This window comes from Schistocerca americana, chromosome 1, assembly GCF_021461395.2.
Source record: "Schistocerca americana isolate TAMUIC-IGC-003095 chromosome 1, iqSchAmer2.1, whole genome shotgun sequence".
NCBI lineage: Eukaryota > Metazoa > Arthropoda > Insecta > Orthoptera > Acrididae > Schistocerca > Schistocerca americana.
In genome coordinates this window covers 208,202,570-208,225,220 of record NC_060119.1, presented here as the reverse complement: position 1 = coordinate 208,225,220, position 22,651 = coordinate 208,202,570, and the positions used below count along the sequence as shown (strand labels likewise).

The following is a 22,651-nucleotide window of genomic DNA, read 5'->3' as shown; positions in this document are numbered from 1 at the left end:
AGTGTGCATAACTACAATATTAGGAGAAAGGATTATCTTCACTATTCAAGATTAAATCTAACTTTGGCACAGAAAGGGGTGAATTATACTGCCACTAAAGTCTCTGGTCACTTACCAAATAGTATCAAAAGTCTGACAGATAACCAACTAGTATTTAAGAAGAAATTAAAAGAATTTCTGAATGACAACTCCTTCTACTCCATAGCGGAACTTTTAGATATAAATTAAGAACAAAAATTAAAAAAAAACTAAAAAAGTTGTTATATTAACTTAATTATGTTGTTAAATTAACTTAATTATGTCATGTATTGGAAAATTTGACTCGTTCCACATCATTACGAAATATCGTATTCATGATCCATGGAACTAGTATTAATCTAATCTAATCTGTGGGAGAGCGTTATCCTCTTGGAAAACACCCCCTGGAATGTTGTTCATGAATGGCAGCATAACAAGTCGAATACCAAACTGACGTCAAAATTTGCAGTCAGAATGTGTGGGATAACCACGAGAGTACTCCTGCTTTCATACAAAATTGCACCACAGACTCCAGGTGTAGATGCAGTGTATCTAGCATGCAGACGTATTGGTTGCAGGCCCTCAACTGGCTTCCTTCTAACCAACACACGGCTTCACTGACACCGAGGCAGAATGAGCTTTCATCAGAAAACACTACTAGTGGCACTGCTGTCCGATTGGAACACGCCTACCAACTTTCGTTTATGTCGCCCAACTTTTCTAGGCGTTGAGATTTTTTTCCGTCAGTGTAGAATCAAGACCTCATTCAGAGTACAAGCTGTTTTTTATGAATCAATGAGAGAAAACATGCTTTTATCAGTAGCACTTCTCACGAAGTAACGTTTGTTGATAACTGCACCATTATGATCTGACAGGATTCATAAGAAGTCCCATTTTGTCAAAAATGAGATAATGCCCCCTCGCCCAATTTTTTTCGTTTTCTTTCTGTCAACTTAATCTCTGGCATACAGTAATGACATACAATAATTGAGAATTCTCGAAGAATTTCAGGCCACAAAGTGTTAATAATGGGGGCTTTCTCTGTATTCCATAGATAAAATATTCCCCCAATCCAATCTCCTGGAGGAGACTCTTCGGGTGCACGTCGTTAACAGACAGTAACTGTTATTTTCCGAGTCGGAGCGTGGAATGTTAGATCCATTAATCGAGTAGGCAGGTTAGATGGTTTAAAAAGGGAAATGAATCGGTTGAACTTCGACACAGCGGGAATTGGTGTGGTGCGGTGACGGTACGAACAGGACTTCCGGTCAGGTCAGTGCAGGATTATAAAAACAAAATCGAATATGCAGGAGTAGGTCTAAGAATGAATCAGAAAAAAGTAATGCAGGAAAGCTACAACGAGCAGCACATTAATCGCATTATCGTAGCCAATATAGAAACGAAACCAAAACTTAACACAATAGTACAAGTTAATATGTAAATGAAATCCGCAAATGAAGAAGAGACTGAAAGAATGTATAATTAGATAAAGTGAATTATTCAGATAGTTAACAACGATGGGAGACTAGAATTCGGTGGCAGGAAATGGAAAAGCAGTAGGTGAATATGGACTGGGGCGAAAGGAATGAAAGAGGAAGCCGCATAGAGCATAGTTTAATCATCGCCAAAAATTGGTTTACGAATCATTAAAGACGGATGTGTACATGGAAGGGACCTGGGCACACTGGAAGCTTTCGTACTGCTTATATTATGGTAAGACAGAGATTTCTAAACGAGATTTACATTGCAAGATAGTTCCAGGGCAGATGTAGACTCCGACAGTAATTTCTTTGGTTATGAACTGCAGATTAAAACTGAATAAATTGCAAAAAGGTAGGAAATTAAGATGAGACCTGGATAAGTTGAAAGAACGAGAGTTTTTTGAGAGTTTCAGAGAGAGCATTAGACAATGGTGAATTGAAACAGGGATACTGAATTTAACTGAGAAAAGGAAAAACTATAAACATGTAGCAAATTAAGGAAGCGAAAGGAAATACAGCCGCCTAAAAAGTGAGCTTGACAAAGTACAAAATGGCTAAGCACAAATGGACAGAGAATAAATGCAATGCTGTAGAAGCATGGTTAACCAGGGAAAGATAGATATCGCCTATAGGAAAATTAAAAAAAAAAACTCTGGAATAAAGAGAAGCTGCTGTATAAGTATCAATAGCTCAAATAGCAAACTAGTATTAAACAAAGATGGGAACGCTGAAAGGAGAAAGGACTATATACATGGTCTATACAAGGGAAACAAACTTGAGCATAATGGTATAAATACAGAAGAGGAAATAAGTGAAGGTGAGATGGGAGGTATGATACTGTTGGAAGAATATGATAGAGCAATAAAGTAACTAACTGGAAACAAGGCCCCTAGAGCAGTCGACAATCCTTCAGAATTATGCGAGCCTTCGGAGAGCCGGCCATTGCGAATTTATTCCACCTGGTGTTCAAGATGTGTCAGACAGACGAAATACCTTCAGATTTCAGGAAGAAGATAATAATTCCACTTCCAGTGAAGGCAGCTGTAGACAGGTGTGAATACTGCCGAATCATCAGTTTAATAAGTCATTATTACTAGATGTTTGGCCTGATTTATTTACAGAAAACTGTTTCCGCAGAGATAAATAAACATGCGGGGCAATAATGACTCTAAGACTCATCCTAGAAGACAGGTTGAAGAAAGACAAACCTAAGTTTATAGCGTTGGTAGATTTAGAGGAGGCTTTTGACAATGTTGAATGGATCACATTCCTAAAATTTTGAAGGTAACAGGGGTAAAATAAGGGGAGCGGTAAGTTACAATTTGTACAAAAACCGGACTGCAGGGAAGAAGTAGCTGAGAAGGGAGTGAGAGAGGGTTGAAGCCATTCCATTATGTTATTCAGTTTGTGCAATGAACACGCTGCGAAGGAAATCAAGGAAATTTTGGGAAAAGAAATTGAAGTTTCTGAGACGGATAAACACGTTGAAGAGGACTTAAATGAAATGGATAGCGTCCTGAAGAGACATTGTATGATGAACATCAACTAAAGTAAAACACGGGTAACGGAATAGCGATGCTGACGGAATCTGATTACGAAAAGAGTCACTAAAAGTAATTGATGATTTTTGTTACTTGGGCGGCGAAATAACTGATATCCGAAGTAGAGACGGTATAAAATGCCGACTGCCAATAGCAAGAAAAGCATTTCTGAAATAGAGTGGCATTATGAATTTAAATGTTAGGATGTCTTTTTCTGAAGGCATAGGAAAAACTGCAGTGGAAGATCAAAGCCTGAATGTTGTAAACAGGTCGGAAAGGGTGTTGATTGCTATAGTTATGTAGAGATGTTGAGGCGTACACAGGGAAAGACGCATGAAACGAGTCCTCGTACAGAAGACCACAATAATAACAACAACGCTCTATAGTTTTGAAACACTCCATGCGGAAAATACGGTAATTTCTTGCCACTTTCAAGTCTCTCTTGAGAGTATTTTTGTTCTGTTACTGTAACTACAAAAATGCCTGATTTTTCCACCAGATGCGTTTCGCTTTATTGAGGTAAAGCATCAACAGTGGTCTGTAATTAAGTTATTTACATTTTTATTTGCTTTTAGATCGAAAACAGGTCGTTAAGAATAAGTTGATTTGTATTTACGGTGATTTTCAGTTGATGTCTCGCTTACATCGGGAAATGCTGTCTGCTTCCACATCGTTGTTTTTCTGCGTTGGACACTGATAATCTGATAATTTTGGTCTTATAATAATTATTATTATTATTATAATTTTGGTGTAATTATCAGTGAATAACCCAGAAAAACAACGATGTGATAGCAGACGGCATTTCCCGATGTAAGAGAGAAATCAACCGAAAATCACCATAGTACAAATCATCTTATCCTTAACTAACTGTTTTTCGATCTAAAAGCAAATCAACATGTAAATAACTTAATTACAGACCACTGATGATGCTTTACTTCAATAAAGCGGAACGCGTCTGGTGAAATAAATCACGCTTTTTTGTAATTGGAACGATAGAACAAAAATACCCTCAAGAATTATAAACCAAGTTCGGACACCATGGCCACAAAAATAAAGAATTTTAAGTCTTTCCTTGTCTTCATTCAATTGTTCCGAACGACAAATAATGCAGAGTATTTGTGTTGGAAAATCTTTCCTCTCGCTATCGTGCAACAACTCTGTCGTTGCGCCAACTTTCCTGTATGAAATTAGTACATCGTTTATTTCGATACTTACGTACTGCGTAACGCAGACCACAACGAGTACACAACATGACTACCTAATTATGAGAGCAGAGCTTTACGATATACAGGAAGTCTATTAGGCACAGTATGTGCATCACTTTACACTGATGACTAAATATGTCATTACAGATTAGGGCACCATATTAATTAAAAAAGTGTGAATAATTTCTCTAAACTTTTACGTTCCACAGGGCCTAAACGATGCATTAACGGACTGGGTTACTTCTTGAAGAATGTTCAGTTTGCTATCCCTCACAACATACAAACTGTTGTCGGTCTTTCTCTATACATCCCGTACGTATAGGTCGTTCATTGTAAATTATGACAATGATTTCATACACCAATTGACAGATTGTTGTTGCTGGTATTTCATACTGGACCAAATTCAGTCCTATTATGCCCCACACATACTCAGTGGAACACAGGTTCAGCAAACTATGAACTTCTGATGCTTTATAGTTAACGAATAACGAAGTTACACAGTTAAGTATATTCAGTAACAGACACTTAATAGTAGTAACATTTATGTTTTAACGGTAGTTAGCGTCTATTTCAGAATATACGGTTCTGGCCATTAAAACTGCAATGTTTTGAAACTATGGTGCAACAAACGTTAAATTGGCGAGGAGTGCACAACATGCTGGGCTGTGCACGTGATTAATATATCCGCACTGTCGCACAAAGTAGATAGGAATCACGCCATTTATATTCTATGTGTAATGAAACGTTACAAAACGGGTTTATCATTCAGCAACCAAATTGAAATGTTGGTTGCTGGTGGAAGATTGTGTTATACCTCGCGTAACAAACAGATGCGTCTACGCATTGATCGATTCTCATGCGAATAATCAATCAATGTGTTCGGGAGCGCAATACAAAACAACATGCAGGATGTTAACGGCTCCTCGCGATTAGCGCCCAACAGGACGACATGTTGCTCTCAGATTTACAGAAAGGCCCATGTTCTTATCTGAGCGGTTATCTCACCTGACTTGCATGCAGTGGGCCCGAGTTAGATTTTTGGCTGCGTGAATAGTTTTCTCCACTAAGGGATGGGCTGTTGTCCTCATCATCATTTCATCATTATTGGCATGCAAGCCGCCCAATTGGAATCACCTGAAAAGACTTGCAACTCAGAGCCGAACTATCATAAGTGGTGTGCCTCAGCCATCAGTGCCACACGATCATTTCATTTTGTGCAGAATCAAACAGCCACATCACGTAAACTGAGTCAATAAACCGGCTTGATTTTAGTAATGCAAATATGCACATATCTGGAGTTGTGAGTTATGTAGTCGAGTCAAGAGAATCTTGGAACTGCGTGGAAAGATTTATACCCTTCAGGCAGAATTAGAAATGGCGTATTTTGAAGTAGATATATTGACGGGGAAAAGAGCTAATGGGTACTGGAAAAAGGCAACGACCAATAAACAAAAGTAGAAAACCTCAGAAATCACATTTCAGAATAAATAAGTTCGAATTGTTTCCTGAAACAGATGAAGAGGCTAAAGCAGTTTTTGAGTATTGCGCATCAGACTCATGGGAACAACTTGAGGCCTAGATCTGAAGAAAGGTCAAGTAGAGACAAAAGGGTCCTGCTGTCAGCTAGCAGCCATGGAAGGGGCGTAAGCCTAATGCTAAAGGAAAAGCTAGATGTGGAATACTAGGTCACAAGCACCATGAAACCTTATGCCAGGCTTAGCCATGGGACACAGAACATAGGGACTTAGTGCAGCGATTTTAATGAAGAAGATCAGGTACTTATAGTAGAAAGAGCAGGCAACAGCCTGGCTAGCAACTTAGTGTGGAAACACAAAGAAAGCCGACAGTCTGAGTGCCAACTCGCCACACTCTCCAACACCGTTATTACTGACTGTGGCAGAGAACACTGGTAAGCCTGCTAGTCAAGGTTCAACGGTCCCATTACGAGTAAAATCTCGTGTGCACTCTATTAGCTTTGTACTATTGTTCACATGATTTTAAGGAAATGTTTTGGTGAAAAAAAATCGATTCTTTTGCGTCCTGTAGCTTTAGGTGTCAGTTTCAAGGTGAAGTGTCCACCATTTTTTTAAAATAATCATAGTTCTTGTGATTTTCGCATTGAAGTTAAACACTGCGCGAAATTCGAAAATTTTACTATGACTAATGGGGGTAGCTTTGATTTTGCGTTTGTTGCATGTCAGATCATATGTTTCTGTGTACGAAATTTAGCTAACATACTGAATTGTTCTTTAAACTTGGGATGAGATCTAACTATACCTTCAACATCGAGAAAATCGATTTTATGTAACACTTGTGCTCGCATGCCCTAACAATATAGTGAGAATGTAATATTCATAACATTCATTGTATCTCACAAACAATTCAATATATCAAAACAAGTTTTTGGCAAATTACGGCACGTGAAGCTGTATTTTGCCATACGGTTAACATGCAGAGCTTTCTATTCTACAGCAATACACAACTAACTACAGGCTTTCACAATGGAATAATGTAATTTTTTTAGAGCTATCAACAGATGGTGAAAGGAGCGTTAGTGGTGGCTTTGCAATAACGTAATTGAAGAAACTACGCGGACTCAGTTCCTCAATAAACTACTGCTTTAGGACTCTGTCGCAATTACAACTGCACTAGCATGTTAGTGAGAGCTGTGTAAATCCTCTGTGTTTTGACAAAAGAAGTAAATTTTAATATGACAACTAGAAAAATGTAGGTTTTTAATCAAAACTCGCCTCTGGTGATGCTTCTCTTAAGAAGAAAAACAGTAAAGAGATTGGGCAATTCAGTCGCTTATTTTGTTGCAATTTCAGTGGAATGCTGTAACCCAATATGTTTTTTACAATAACCAGTTGGTACTGAAACTCACCAAAGAATTTTCCTTCTACACTGCAACGATCCGAGAAATATGAAAACATTCGTACCAAATAGCACACCATTTTGTCCTATGAGTAAAGGACTAAACTTCAAATGTCTGTGGGAGATGTCGATCCACAATAAGTACAACAAGTACTCATTAATATAGAGATAACACACTTTATTACAACTGACTAGTTGATACATGAAACATGAAACAAAAGTAATTTGTACACAATATGCCAGGTACAAAATGTGGGAGAAAGAGAGAGTCAGAAACGAAGATGTGCAACACTTCAATTCTTCAGTGATTGTTTTTAACGTTACGTTAATTGTGAAAATGTACAATTTCGTTTTCTTTCTCGCAGTATGTTTTAATTCCGGCAGCAGGGCATTTAAACCATTAGCCAAATTGTCTGTACCATATACACTCTTTCTCCTTATATAATAACAATTTAAAACAAAATTCGGTGCCATTTTGTTATCTCACTCGCACTCAGGTTTAACACAATACAAGGAAATTGTATTTACGGCTCATCCAAGTGGTTCAAATGGCTCTGAGCACTACGGGACTTAACATCTGAGGTCATCAGTCCCCTAGAACTTATAACTGCTTAAACCTAACTAACCTAAGGACATCATACACATCCATGCCCGAGGCAGGATTCGAACCTGCGACCGTAGCAGTCGCGCGGTTCCGGACTGAAGTGCCTAGAACCGCTCGGCCACCGCGGCCGGCTACGGCTCATCCGCTTATGGTTAGAATAACATTACAGAATCTGAATCGTTAGAAACTTCGGAATGCTACCCGTTTGCAGATTAAAACTATGCGAAGCACTGTCTTTGAAGTTACCATCGCCACAGATGCAGCAGGAGGAGATGTCTGCCATATACTAGCGATCCCAACCGATTTATTTTAAGCGACTTCAATTCCCAGTCAAGATTTCGTTGGCAATAACAGTAACCAAGGATAAAGGTCAGCGAGAATGGGCAAGAGGAAATGTGCAATGAGTAGTGAAGAGTTGCGGACGTAGAGAGGGGGAAGGTGGACGTGTACAGGGAGAGAAGGGAGGAGGAAGAGGAGGGAGACATGAGGGGAGGAGATGAACAAAGAGAGGAAGTAGGAGGTCACCAAGACGTATACCTAATTCCCGTACGTGCTTAGTAACTGCTAAGCACTGCAGGACTCGCTAGTCTTTCAAAAGGCAAGAATCTTATGGATGTCTGAGTAGAAATAAGTATGTTCCCCCCTACGAGATATACGACAACCATCAGTGCACGTAGTTTTGAAAGGCATCCTTGAGATTTTTGCGACTACACAATGCGCAAATCAGTCCATCCACGGATTAGAACTGCGCTCTCTCAAATGCGAGTCCACCGCGGCTGCAGGTACCTTACTGAGCAGCAGGTAATGAGCGCCTCAAATGTCATTTTGGACTACGTGAACGGTAATGCCGGACATCAAAGACAGTTGCGAGAGCGCAGTTGGTCCCTTTCCCTGGCATTCGGTCACACCGCGTTCTGCTGCGGTGGAAAGCAGTGCGGTCTTGCTGCGAAGTCACAGAGCTCCCGACTCTCCCAGCCGTGGGCCAACTGCATACCGTTCTCCGTGTTGCGTTGCGCGGGTAAGGAAAGTACACCGCTGGTCGTTAAAATTGCAACACCAGGAAGGAAACCAAACAACGGAGTGTTACTTATTGTGCGTGGACACTAAAGCACAAATGTACGAGGTGTGGCTATAAAACAATGCGACTGTTGCTGTAAAACATTTTATTTCCCTAACATATTAGGCATATTAGGGTGGTGCATAAGTTCGTAGCGTTCTTGTTGGTATTCCAGTTGCTGGGGGTTTATTTATCGATTGTCGGTTTTCATTGGTGTTCATTGCAGCTTTTTAAGTATGCGTATCGTTATTTTTTTTATTTAGAGATAGTGAGTGGAGCTTTGGACGCTAGAAAATGGGGTGCCATTTTGGAAAACGAGAACGGGTAAAAATCAGAATAAACAGAAAACCAAAGATAGTCATAGATACAAACTATAATAAAATTATAATAGCAATGAAACGCAACCAACATCACTGACTAGCAAAGACTGCGGTGTAAACCATTGACTTACATTAATAGACTCGCAATAACGTATACAGGATCATTGGTGTCACTGTGGCAGCAGTTTAGAATAGCAATATGGCGGCGAGCACAAAGTACGTGGCCGGCCGGTGTGGCCGAGAGGTTCTAGGCGCAGGTTCGAATCCTACCTCGGGCATGGATCTGTGTGATGTCCTTAGGTTAGTTAGGTTTAAGTAGTTCTAAGTTCTAGGGGACTGATGACCTCAGAAGTTGAGTCCCATAGTGCTCAGAGCCATTTCAACCATTTTTGAACCATAAAGTACGTGTAAACAGCTGTTTATTTCCGACATATTCTTCTGAGTTCAATGAAAGGTGACAGCAGCGGAGGCAGCAAGAAGCATTTGCGTCATTATACTATTGGACAGAGGACGGCAAGAAAATGGTTTTATCGTTTTAAGAAGAATCGTTTTGACAATAGTGATATTCAGGAAGACCTGAGTTTGATGAAGATCGTTTAAACAGTGATCCACGTCATTGTACTCCTGAACTGGCAAATGTGATGAACAGTCATCATTCCACCATCGTGCGACAGCGTAATAGATCCGCTGCTTTTTACGATTTACTTAAACGATTTGGTTGATGGTACTGACAGCGGCATTAGAGTGTTTCCCGATGATGCTGTACTCTACAGGAAAGTAATATCACACGAAAGTTGTGCACAAATCAATGAGGATTTCCGGAAAATAAATGCGTGGTGTAATGACTGGCATTTTTCTCTCAATATTAGCAAGTGTAACCTACTGCGTATAACAAAGCGAAAATCTCCATTAACGTACGAGTACAAAATAAATGCCCAATCTTTGGAAGCGGTAACATCCGTCAAGTATCTGTGTGTGACTTTTCGAAATGATCTCAAATGGAACGATCAGATTACAGAAGTAACGGGTAAGGCGAGTTCTAGATTGCGGTTTATTGGTAGAATCCTGAAGCGATGCAGTCCTTCAACAAAGGAAATTGCTCACAGAACGTTAGTTTGTCCAGTCTTAGAGTATTGTTCGTCTGCATTGGACCATTACCAGTTGGGCCTGATTCAAGAGATTGAGAAGGTCCAAATAAGAGCGGCAAAATCGTGACTGGTACATTTAGCCATCGCGAGAGCGTTACAAATCCCATAGAAAGTTTGAAGTGGGACACACGTGCAGATAGACGACGCGCTAAACGGAAGGGGCTGCTCACTAAATTCCAACATCCGATATTCGCCGAGGATGTAGAGAATATATTATTACCACCAACTTTCATATCGCGCAATGATCACCATTCAAAAATAAGGGAAATAAGAGCTCATACTGAGACGTTCAGACAGTCGTTTTCCCCTCGCGCGATCCGCGAGTGGATCAGAGAGAGAGAGGGGGGGGGGGGGCAAATATGACTTTGGCGCGAATAGTGCCCTCCGCCACACACCGCTTGGTGGCCAGCGGAGTATATACGTAGACGTAGACATTTGCATGCAGTGGGGAAGGTTCGAAAATCGGGTGTATGGATACCGCATGCTGTAAACCAAAATCACAAAAATCATCGTGTGGCCATATGTGCCCCCAGCTTGCTTGTAATCAATTGGCTCTTGAACAACATCGACCATTCCTACCTTGTGCCGTTACTGGTGACGAAAAATGGTGTCTTCATGCTAACATAAGAATGGTTGAGCCCCACAAAGCAGCAGCTCCCAGTATAAAGGCCATCCACAGAAGATAATGTTACGTATCTGGTGGAACAGCGACGGTATGGTGTACAACAAATCGCTTCCCCGAGATGTTACAATCACTGCTGACATTTATTGTCAGCAACTGAAACGTCTTGCAGACGCAGTCCAAGAATAATGATCAGAAAAACTGCGTGAAGTGATGCTACTCCATGATAACGACCGCGCGCATTCTGCTAGGCTAACAGAAAACACTAGACAGGAGTTGGAATGGGAAGTGATTTGCACCCATCTTATTCACCAGATCTTGCGCCCTCGTATTTTCAGCTTTTCCGCTCTCTGTCGAACAACGTTCAAGGAACTTCCGTTCTGAATGAAAATTTCTGCAGTCGCGGAATTGAGAAGTTTCGCCAGCGTTGTTAGACTGTTTTAGATAGAGACGGAGAATGTATTATCGATGACTAAGGTTTCTGTTGGGTGTATTTTTTGTGTTTATTAAATTTAAGGAAAACCGCTACGAACTTATTGACCAACCGAACATATAGTTAGTTATTGTTATTCTCAATATAATCCTCTCATCTATGCCTAAAACGCCCCATACGAGTTTTCCATTGATGGAGCCAGTGCTGGAAGTCTTCCTCTGAGAACGCCTTGACAATGCTTGCCGCTTTTCTTTCACTGCTCCAACGGACTGATATCTTGTTGCTTTAGGGATGCACCGCTAGCAACCTCAGACAATGCGGTACGAGCCGGTGCGTTGTCTTGATGCAAAAACGCATCACTTGTTCTTCCACAACTAGGATGGTTTTTTTCTTATTTTCTCACAGAGTTGAGCAAGAACGCCAAGGTGGTAATAGTGACTAATGTTTGAACTTCACAAACACGATGAAGATACGCAATTCCAATTTTCGTTTGCTAATTTTTTCGCTCTAGGTGAAGTTGGACCCCTTCAATGTATGAACTGCCGCTTGATTTCCGAATAATAAATGAAAAACCAAGATTCGTCAGACGTTTTCCAAGAAAACTGTATCATTTTCAATGGTACGGCATTCAAAGTGTTGGTACAAATAAAGGTTTTCACAAGCTTCCTTTACAGAATGAGATTTTCACTCTGCAGCGGAGTGTGTGCTGATATGAAACTTCTGGCAGATTAAAACTGTGTGCCCGACCGAGATGAAACTTCCTGGCAGATTAAAACTGTGTGCCCGACCGAGACTCGAACTCGGGACCTTTGCCTTTCGCGGGCAAGTGCTCTACCAACTGAGCTACCGAAGCACGACTCACGCCCGGTACTCACAGCTTTACTTCTGCCAGTACCTCGTCTCCTACCTACCTGTGAGTACCGGCCGTGAGTCGTGCTTCGGTAGCTCAGTTGGTAGAGCACTTGCCCGCGAAAGGCAAAGGTCCCGAGTTCGAGTCTCGGTCGGGCACACAGTTTTAATCTGCCAGGAAGTTTCAAGCTTCCTTTTGTTTGATCCTGAGAATTTTCGGCACGAGTTTCGCACACATTTTTCTCTTGCTAAATTGGTTATGTAAAATTTGCCATACGCATTCTTTGTCGATTCCTACAGTTTCAGCAATCTATCGAAAACTCAATCGATGGTCAGATCGAATAAAATTACCTTCTTTCTATTTTTCATGTTGGAGGGCGTCTACAATATCTTCCTGGCTGTCCTGGAAGCGCTTGAACCACTCATAAACTCGCGTGAGTGATAAAAAGTCTTCGCCATATATTTCTCTTAGTAACAGATAAATTTCGGTAGCAGTTTTTTGAAGTTTCATGTGGAGCTTCAGGGCAGTTCGTTGGTCTATTATTACACTTATTTTTCCTGCAAGACAAAATAACAGCTCTTACGCAAACGAAGGCCACGGTCACGCTGATTTGTCTAGACACCAGAGTTGCCGCATTCGACTGAGAAGGCTTAACACCTCACAGTTACAGTAGTTCATCTTTGGCGCTTGCGTAACTACGCTGTGACAGCCTTAGTCCCGTTATTTTATAGCCGCACCTCGTACATTATTAAATTTGAATACCAGCGTTTATGAACCGCTGTGGCTCGCGAATATTGAGAAGCCAGTCTCTCAGCAACATATAACCGAATGTTTTCAGTGGGCGTGAGATCTCGGGAACTTGCTGGCCATGGCTACAGCTGAACATCCTATGTCCCGATGTTGGACTTGACGGTATGAGTACGATGCACCGTTTTTTAATGTAAGCTGGTCATTCAAGAACTCTTTTGAATGTAGGTGGGAGTGTTTATATGTTTCAGATTCTCACTAAAGGCTCATTTTGTAGCCCTCGTCAGCTATACGCAAAATTTCCGTGTTAAGGATGGATGGAGGAGGAAAAATGTGTTTGTCGATTTTGAGATCTTCTGCAAAAGTTGACTTATGTGAATTGGCACCGCCTTTATTGAGCAAGTGCACATGAAAGAGGCTCTTAATGCCTTCTCCGTCTGGCCGGCCCCGGTGGCCGAGCGGTTCTAGGCGCTTCAGTCCGAACTGCTACGGTCGCAGGTTCGAACCTTGCCTCGGGCATGGATGTGTGTGATGTCCTTAGGTCAGTTAGGTTTAAGTAGTTCTAAGTTCTATGGGACTGATGACCTCAGATGTTAAGTTCCATAGTGCTCAGAGCTATTTGAACCATTTCTCGAACGCCTGGAGGTGACAAGGCAACAAACGGTCTCCCAGGTTATTGAAATAAAGATCCTAGCTCATGTCTACGGTATTCAGAAAGAGTGGGCCCATTATCCCCAAAATGTCACATAAACCCCTCGGCTTGAACTACACACTGCACAAGCCGCTTGTTGAACGCCTTATTGCACTGGCTGCGCACTCGACGCCTTGTCTAATTACCGAGCGAGGTGGCGCAGTGGTGAACACACTGCACTTGCATTCGGGAGGACGATGTTTCAAACACGCGTCCGGCCATCCAGATTAAGGTTTTCCGTGATTTCCCTAAATCGTTTCAGGCAAATGCCAGGATGGTTTCCTTCCCCATCCTTCCCTAATCCGAGCTTTCGCTCCGTCTCCGGTGACCTTGTTTTCGACGGGACGTTAAACACCAACCTCCTCCTCCTTGTCTGATTTGGAAATATGAGAAATTGCGATTCGACGTACCACATTATACGTTCCCAGATAGCCTCTGTTCACGGAAACAGCAAGAGCCGCGCGGGATTAGCCGAGCGGTCTCAGGCGCTGCAGTCATGGACTGTGCGGCTGGTCCCGGCGGAGGTTCGAGTCCTCCCTCGGGCCTGGGTGTGTGTGTTTGTCCCTAGGCTAATGTAGGTTAAGTAGGGTGTAAGCTTAGGGACTGATGACCTTAGCAGTTAAGTCCCATAAGATTTCACACACATTTTTGAAACAGCAAGAGAAATGCACACCCCAACATAAATGCAGGTGCTAATCAAGCCTGCAAACAGCGTTCTTTGTAGTTGTGAGTGCATTATATCGGAGTTAAGTGAATTCCGACGTGGGCGAATTATTGGCGCTCGTATGATGGGCGGTTCCGTTATCAAAGTAGCCGAAGTGCTAGGTGTTTCAAAAGGCACCAGTCGAAGATTTACACCGCATGCAAAGACAGCGAAAAACCTTCATCCGCTAAGTCGCAATGCGGATGAACGTGTGTGTTGTGTGATCGTGATGGACAGTCATTGAAGAGGATTCAGACGAGGAATAATACGCCAGTTGCGAAAGTCACTGCAGAACTGAACGTCGCACTAGCGAACACTGTCAGCACCGAAACAACGCTAAAGGATCGCCATAAGCAGGGAATTGCAGCTTGAGCTAAAATTACAAAGCCATTTATCAGTGATGCAAGTGCCCATAACGAAAAAACATGGCGCCAAAGCCAAAATAGATTATGGATCAACGGAAGAAAGTGACTTGCTCGGATGAGTCTTGTTGCACAGTGTTTCTGACTTCTGGCCGAGTTTATGTCCCAAGTGTGGAACATGAGAGGTTGGGTGATGATTTGTGCAGTCAAATCGTGGTGTTCCGTGGGCCCCATGGTTACTCTGAAAGGTTGCATTACTGCCAATGGTTCATCCTATGGCACGATGTTTGTTCTCCAATAGTGAAGCTGTGTTCTCTGGTGACAGGGCCCTATTCACGCAGCTCGCATGCTCCAGGACTGGTTTTGTGAGCACGGGGGTGAATTGTCGCATCTCCTGCCCATCACAGTCACCAGATCTCAATATTACTCAGCCTTTGTGGTCTGATTTGAAGAGAAGGGTGCGCGATCGCTACCCCCCTCCGTCATCGTTTCCTGAACTTGCCACCATTTTGTTGGAAGAATAAAATAATAGTCCCTTGAAAACCATGTGGGACCTTTATTTATCATTGCTGGGACAAATCTAAGCTGTTTTGAAAGTCACTGGGTTTCCTATACCGTATTAAGCATGGAATGTGTTGTGTTTTTGGTGTTTCCAAATTTTTGTCCAACCCGTGTGTTCTTCATGAGGAGTATGCTGTGGACACCCCTGTCTAACAAGATGCGCTCGCGGGGTCCACGCGTACATTCCAGATTTGACGAACTCTTAAGCACCGTATCGCACCTCAAGTGCCCATTAAATTGCGTGATCCTTATTCCTCAGAAAATGTTTTGAACCGTTTGGAGAAGTAGGTGAATACGAGTAGAAATAAACATCCGCCCAATTTGGTAACTCTACGGGATGGAATCATCAATGAGTGATTCCAGCTGGACACGGCAGCTCTGAAGAAATCATGGACTTTGTTCCTCGGCGAGTTATCGCTGAAACAGTCGGTTTCCGGTTACATCATTTTTTGAACACTAGTTTAACATGAATGTTTAAGAGGACCACATCCTGCCTATCTAACCCATGTTATTTTAGGCAAGTATTTGACCCATTTCTGAAAAAAACTACTTGATGCAGGACCTTAATATTTTACAGTATATTACATGATGTTAGTAGAGACAACTGTACTAAAATCTACTTCATCAATTTTATAGTTTTTAAGAAATACTTTTTTAAATTTATTAACAAAAAATATTAAGTTTTTTCTGCAGAAATTTTTTTTTTGTGAACTTCCTAGTGGGGAAATATTAATGACTGTAGTACCAGAGGTGGCTTCTTATGTTATGCAGAGTATCTGAACATTTCATTCATTTATCTATGATAGTTTCTGACATAATGGGGCATATGTACTGAAAATTTTTATTTGCGGGAAATTGACTTTAAACAAAAATCTTTTGAAATTTGTTACCTACCGTTAATTAAAACTGTCCTGCTGCATATGATGGCCCTTCTTTGTCCTCTAGCATGTCTTCCAGCTTCTTTTTCACCTTCCTGTATGTTTGTCTTGCTTTCTTGGCCATATTAGATGCAGACCTGTCTGCATCAGCTATCCTCATTTTATCACAATGCTGCAGCCCAGTGATCATATTTTCACCAGGATTAATTTGCAGCTTTTTCAGTGCCCAACACTTTCCAATATTACCACAATTGAATGTAATAACAGCATCATGAACTCCTAATTTCATTGTGTGCATGCCTACAAATACAGTTTTAGGAAGGCAGTTCCAAATTATGCTGTTGAAACATTCATTTGGGTTCTGTGTCTGCCCATGCAGACATTTTCTTAGAAGGTCAGGATGAGCCAAGTCTCTGAAAATTGGTTTAATTGCTATAATATCAGCAGCAGGAAGAGAATGGTGGTGAGAATAAGATTCTCCAATTGCCTGAGCCCTATTCTATTTGCACCGCGAATTTTCTCCTGATGGACACAATCCATGACATGGCTTATCATCAGTAGAGGACTTATGAAGGAATATGTCCCAAACGTCTCTCTGCATTGCCTCCAGATTTTCTTTATTTCTCCTAATTGTCTGCCCATAGTATGCCTGCAAGTTTTCTATTTCAGTTTTAGTTAACCAACCCTGTCCGGTCAACAATTTTCCATCTTCTGATTTTTTTCCTCTCATATCAACAGTTAGTTTTCTCAGCCTTGTTCCCAAACGTATTTGAACAGGGTCTACACATTCTATTTTGCTAATAATGGCATCTCCAATGGCTTAGAGTTGACAGATTTTTTTTCAGCAAAATCCTTTTCAGAGTACTTAAATAAAACATTAATCTATCGAAATATGATGAAAACCGACAATCGATTTTTTTCCACCTGAACCACTGTGTGGTCACCTTAAACTGCTCAAAATAACCGGTTTATGAAATATCCATTTTTCGGTTTTTTTAATCCTCATACGCATTTGCTATAATAAACGTAGTAATCGAACAAAGACTAAAAAATTTAGAGCCTCTCAGTTTCAAGGTACATGGAAACAAAATACCAAATGAAACAAAAAAAAACTAGTCCGTCCACAATTCGCTGCTTTTCTCGAAAAGTGGTAAGTGGTTGAATACCACAAAAAATCACCAGTATTTTCCCACTGATCCAAATTTTTTGAAACTCTGCTCAAAAATGTTGTAATTGTGAATCATACGACGATTTTGGCATTGGGAATAGTCAGCGCTAGGGTGGAACCTGAGGTTGAAGAACTCTGTTTTTCGTGTTAATATGTCCATTTGGAAAGGCTACAAGTAGATAAAGACATATGCTGTAAGCACAGGAAGTAGATCATCCACTTTCTGTTTTTCTGTGTACTATGAATGAATTGTTAAGTTTTAAATTTATTACTGTTGCTGTAATTCCGTTCCACTCTCATTATTTCGTAGAAATAGCAGAATAATCTTCAAACTTTTAAGGCAAATGAAGCTTTGTACTTCATTGCTGAATCACTCGTAATTTCCAAACTGGGGTTGGTGCCCTTCTACAACGCAATGAATGCCCGGCGACAACAGCGACAAACTCTCACACAGACTAGATTGGAGAGAGTCTTGCACCCTGCAGGCAGAAGCTTACCCTAAGCTACGACACACGGCAATGAGGACATTATCATCTCCGCAGTGCCGTACCAATTTTCACGCCATGTGTTTGTTGCTCGTTTCTGGATATAGATCTGATGGCTTCCATTACAAAATACACACGTTTGAATCCCACAGAGCGAAATACAGTGAAGTTCGATAAAAGAATGCTTTGTGAGGACGCGTGGCATTGCACTTCGGGAAATGTCTTACATTTCTTCGAACATACAATATTATTAGTAAAATTTGCATCGGTTTGAAATACTGCGTTCTTATAGAAAACACGAAAAGCGATGAGTACTATTTTAACTGATATTAAAATATCACTGATCGCTTGCTATTAAAATAGCGCTGATCGCTTTTCCTATTTGCTGTAATAACGCAATATTTCAAATTGTTATTTAATTGTTATTAAAATAGCACTGATCGCTTGCTATTAAAATATTACTGATCGCTTTTCCTATTTGCTATAATAACGCAATGTATCAAACTGATGCAAATTTTATGTTTAAAAAATTGCTCCTTGTTTTTAAGAAAAAGTCTATTTAAAAGCGAAAAATTTTAACACTGCTGTTATGGCTAATTGATATTTCGGTTTTTTACTCGGTTGTTAGTAAAAAATAAAAACATGTTTTAACCGAGACCAAACAAATACCGAAAACTACCATTACTGAGTGCTAAAATACCGCTATCGGTTTTATCTGGTCGGTTTTTTCCATCCTCAGGCCAGTATCAAAGATAGTGACGGTGGATCACGGTATTGGCGTGGTGCCTCTTGGGTGTGTGTAATTTGCATCCGGTGTACTTGTCAGATGTGTGGTGTTCGGTTAGTGACAGCAGAGCTAGTCATTAGATGCCTGCAGCTGAATGTATTGTTGTGGTGCCGCGCGGGGTAGCCGCGTGGTCTACGGGCGCCTTGTCATGGTTCGCACGGCTTACCCCGTCGGAGGTTCGAGTCCTCCCTCCGGCACAGACTGTGGCGTTAGCTGTGTTATTCAGTGGTTTGGTATTTAACTAATTTGTAACTGAAAATGATAATCTTATTTCATTACAGTGAGTAATTACTAAATAATTTTTTCTCCCGGCTAAAGATTTGGTCAAGTTGCTAAAGAACTCCAAATTAACGTTGTGTTAAAGTATTGTCTGTAAGTTGTCTAAGTGTCACTAAATCACAGTTCATACAACAGATTCTAGATTCTATACAACTATTGATTATGATGGAAACAGTTATCTTCAGCAAAATGATCATTAAAACCACCGAATATCAGCCGCGCACACCACTGACGTATGTTACCTGAAACAATATTCTTCACAACTCGTGCGTAATTAATTTCGGCTCCATACATCAGCAAGAAAAAGTTTGTTATATGGATCGTGCTATGAGCGCTGTTTTTAAATAACCAATCTGATTCGAATTATTTTCATTAAAATGAGTTCGAGACCACCGGTGCACATTTATTTTCACACATTTTTATTACCTTCGGCATTTATGTCTGCAGAGTTGTGTAATTTGAATTTGCCGCTGAGATAATTGTTAACATAGCGGCAGACAATTGACAGAGACTTTCTATTGTTATGGCAAATTTCCTTTTAACAGGATAAGTCTTTGAATTAATGTTTATTAAACTTTACTTTTATATTGTGCACTATTTAGACTAATTTTTATCACGCAAACATTTGATACTTTCGTAAGAAACACAGACAAAAATGCGATACAAATCGCTATCATCAATGGCTGCGCTCCTTGCAGCGGAAAGAAATAATTAACACAGATAATGCTTTTTGGGAGAGGAATTAATGTTACAAATAATGATTCACACATATTTATAGTACAGACGTGCCAACTCTCCCGATTTAAGCGGGAGACTCCCGATTTTTCTTTCTTCCTTCCGATCTCCCGATAGTGAAGACAGATCTCCCAATTTTCAGAGCAGTTTCAATACTTTCCTTACTATCTGAAAATCCTGCGCCTTCGATAGATGACAAGGTATGGCTGCTACTTGTCTATGTTAACTTGGAATATTCGTGTGGTGGCTGTCGGGAGCGGCAGTAGGCGTAGCTCGCGCTTCGTATCTACAAGGAAGTAAGGAACTTATCGTTGGCAGCGTTCGGAGACAAATGAATATCTTTCAACCAGTGCCAATTTCCTCCGCTTCTGGTAGCACCAGCTAAGCCTAACATGTACATCCTGTATAAAATTGGTTTAAATTTGGGAAAGATGTCTTACTTATATAAGATGCCATGCAAATATGGGTTGCATTATGAAATGAAAACGTGTGATCATTTAACAGTGATTTATACATGCAAAAACTGTGCCAATGTCAAAACAGAAATCTAATATACGTTAATTTGTTTCCTCGGATCGTAATTTCGAACTGTAGTTCTCTTGAGACTGCCTCATTTGAATATGTGTGAATCCAAATAAACCTGCAGACCTTATCATTCATATTGTTCAGCATGTTGAATGATAAAATTATAAAGTCCGAAGGCTCAGGTATGTCCATTATTTAGTATTTACATGTAAATAATAAAGCAAATGTAATTGAATTGTTAAAGTTATTGAATTATTGCAACTTTAATCGTCAGGGATGTGTTGTAATTCACAATAGCACACCGCTAAAATTCTCCTGATTTTTCACTTTTGAAAGCTGGCATGTCTGTAATAATAAAGAACTCTGTTATCAAATAATAATTAACAAATAATTACAAATTATTAACAGACCTCAGTTTGATATGCGTCTGCGTCCGCAACCTACAAAAGCCAACCAAAAAAGGTAAAAACAAAGGATGACAAAAGCAGATCATAAAAAGAATTTACAATTACCATTGTCTTCGTATGATACACATCGATATGTCCAATTACATCATAAAATATTATATAAATAATTAATATTTATCATCGTTTTATTTCAGTTTTGCCATATGTCGGATAGATAATGTTTATAACTGTTAGAGGCATAATTTCCTCACGTCGCACTGTAGCTAAAATTTATCTCGTGGATGTTACTAGATATGTGTGTTGTCCTTAAGCGTTAGTTAGATTAACCTTCATGCGCTCGCGCTAGAAATAGTCACGCGAGCGCTCTCGCGGGCGGTCGGCCGACCGCCCGAGAGCTTTCATCAATCTCTTGAGGTTTTCCGTTTTTAAAGGTCATATTTCCTTAATTTATCGACGTAGGATATCTCACACAATATTGCAAACACATTTGTAATCAAAATTATTTATTTAACAATAAAATATACAATGGAATACAAAAAGGAAGCCAAATACCCGAATGAAATATAAGAATATTTTTTTAATTGTAATGTTTTGGGACTATATAATGTAATACTTAAGACTAGAATTATTCACTGTCTTAACTCGTCGCAAGAAAAGCTAATTTTGCTTTAAAAAAAGAATTTTTGATTGAAAACGTCACAAACATTTCTGTCAGATGAAAAATGCTGATCAGTCTGTATCCATTTCATTTTCGTTTTGAGGCTGACAACAATTATTGCACGTAACTGTCGTGGTTGAATTTTGTAGACAGACGTTTCTTCCACATTCACCGCATTCTCGCTTTGCTTTTACATTCTTTTTTGAGCCACACAAATAACATATTCCCCTCCTTGTAGGGGTTGATACAGCTGGGTAAACTACGCCACTCTCTCTGCAATTTTCCAAAAATACTAACAAATCTTTTGGTAAATGCTTCAATTTATATCTTTCTTTCAGGTTTTCGCCCATCAGTTCCAAAGATAACGCAAGTAAGAATTGTCTTCTCGTTTTTCCTTTCATATTGAAAAATGCGTAACGAATTTATTCCTGCCAAGTCAAGTAAGCGGAAAAATATACATGCAGGCCACCTTTGTGTTCTTCTTGATGTTGAAATTCTAGAGCACATGCACATTCACTAGAGAATTGGAAGAATCTATAAAATTGAGGAACTATAAGGGAATTACAAAAAGAAATACTTGCATTCCGAAGTAGACGAGTAGAACAAAGTCTCGTAAGCGCTCTCAAGGCGGTAACTGACCGTTTTTGTAAGTTCCGTAAGCGTTTACAAGGCGGTAAACTGACCGTGTTTGTAAGTGCCGTAAGCGCTCGCAAGGCGGTAAACTGACCGCCGAACGTGTTCGGACCTATTTGAACTTGTCCTGAGAGGCAGAGAGGTGCGACTTGGACGAACTTTGAGCAGCATCTGCCGGAAAAAGGTGCAACTAGAGAATACATGTCCCTCCCGCCGCCTCGTTACCTTTGTGGAGTTAAGTATGGCGCGAAATTTCAAAAAGGCGGTCACTTCACCGCGTGAAGGTTAAGTAGTAGTAAGCGTAGGTACCGATAATCTCAGCAGTTTAGTCCCATAGTAACTTACCACAAATTTCCAATGTTTGTGTGGTGCTGTGCCTGCAGTGCTGACGGCGGGCGCCGACGCGGAGGTGGCGGCCGGCGTGTCGTGCGGCGCCTCCTTCTGCCCCAGCGAGCCGGACGCGGACGCGAACCCCAACCTGCAGCGGCCGCCGCTGTCGCAGCTCTACACGCTCAACGGCGTCTTCCTGGGCTGCATGCTCGCCGCCGCCACAGCCGTCGCCGTCTTCCTCGCCCCTCTGGATAGGTGAGGCTGCCGACACCCACTCACTACACCTTCTCTTCTCGTGATGTGCATCTTTAATTCTCACTCCAAAGGGGTGCCAGTAGGCTGATGAAAGAGTATTTTTGGGATGGGTGAAGGGCGATTTTTGAAATTTGTTACACATTTTTTCCCGGGAACAGTCACGCAACGTTCGTAAAATCTTAATGGAAGATAAATTTCATCGTAATAGCAGGGTCATTCCATAAATTACGACAACTATGATATACAGGGTGAAATGTATTTAAGGGGGGTAGGACGTCAAACAGGCCGACATTG

The 22,651-nt window shown here is 40.8% G+C and overlaps 1 protein-coding gene across 1 annotated transcript in view; it reads left to right on the top strand.

Moving 5' to 3' along the window:
* The window catches only part of LOC124619194 (protein unc-93 homolog A-like), a 271,654-nt gene that overhangs the window by 161,807 nt on the left and 87,196 nt on the right, over positions 1-22,651 (top strand). Inside the window, exon 3 of the mRNA XM_047145453.1 lies at positions 22,156-22,357. Coding sequence (XP_047001409.1) covers positions 22,156-22,357 — 202 coding nt within the window. The remainder of the gene's footprint in view (positions 1-22,155; positions 22,358-22,651) is intronic.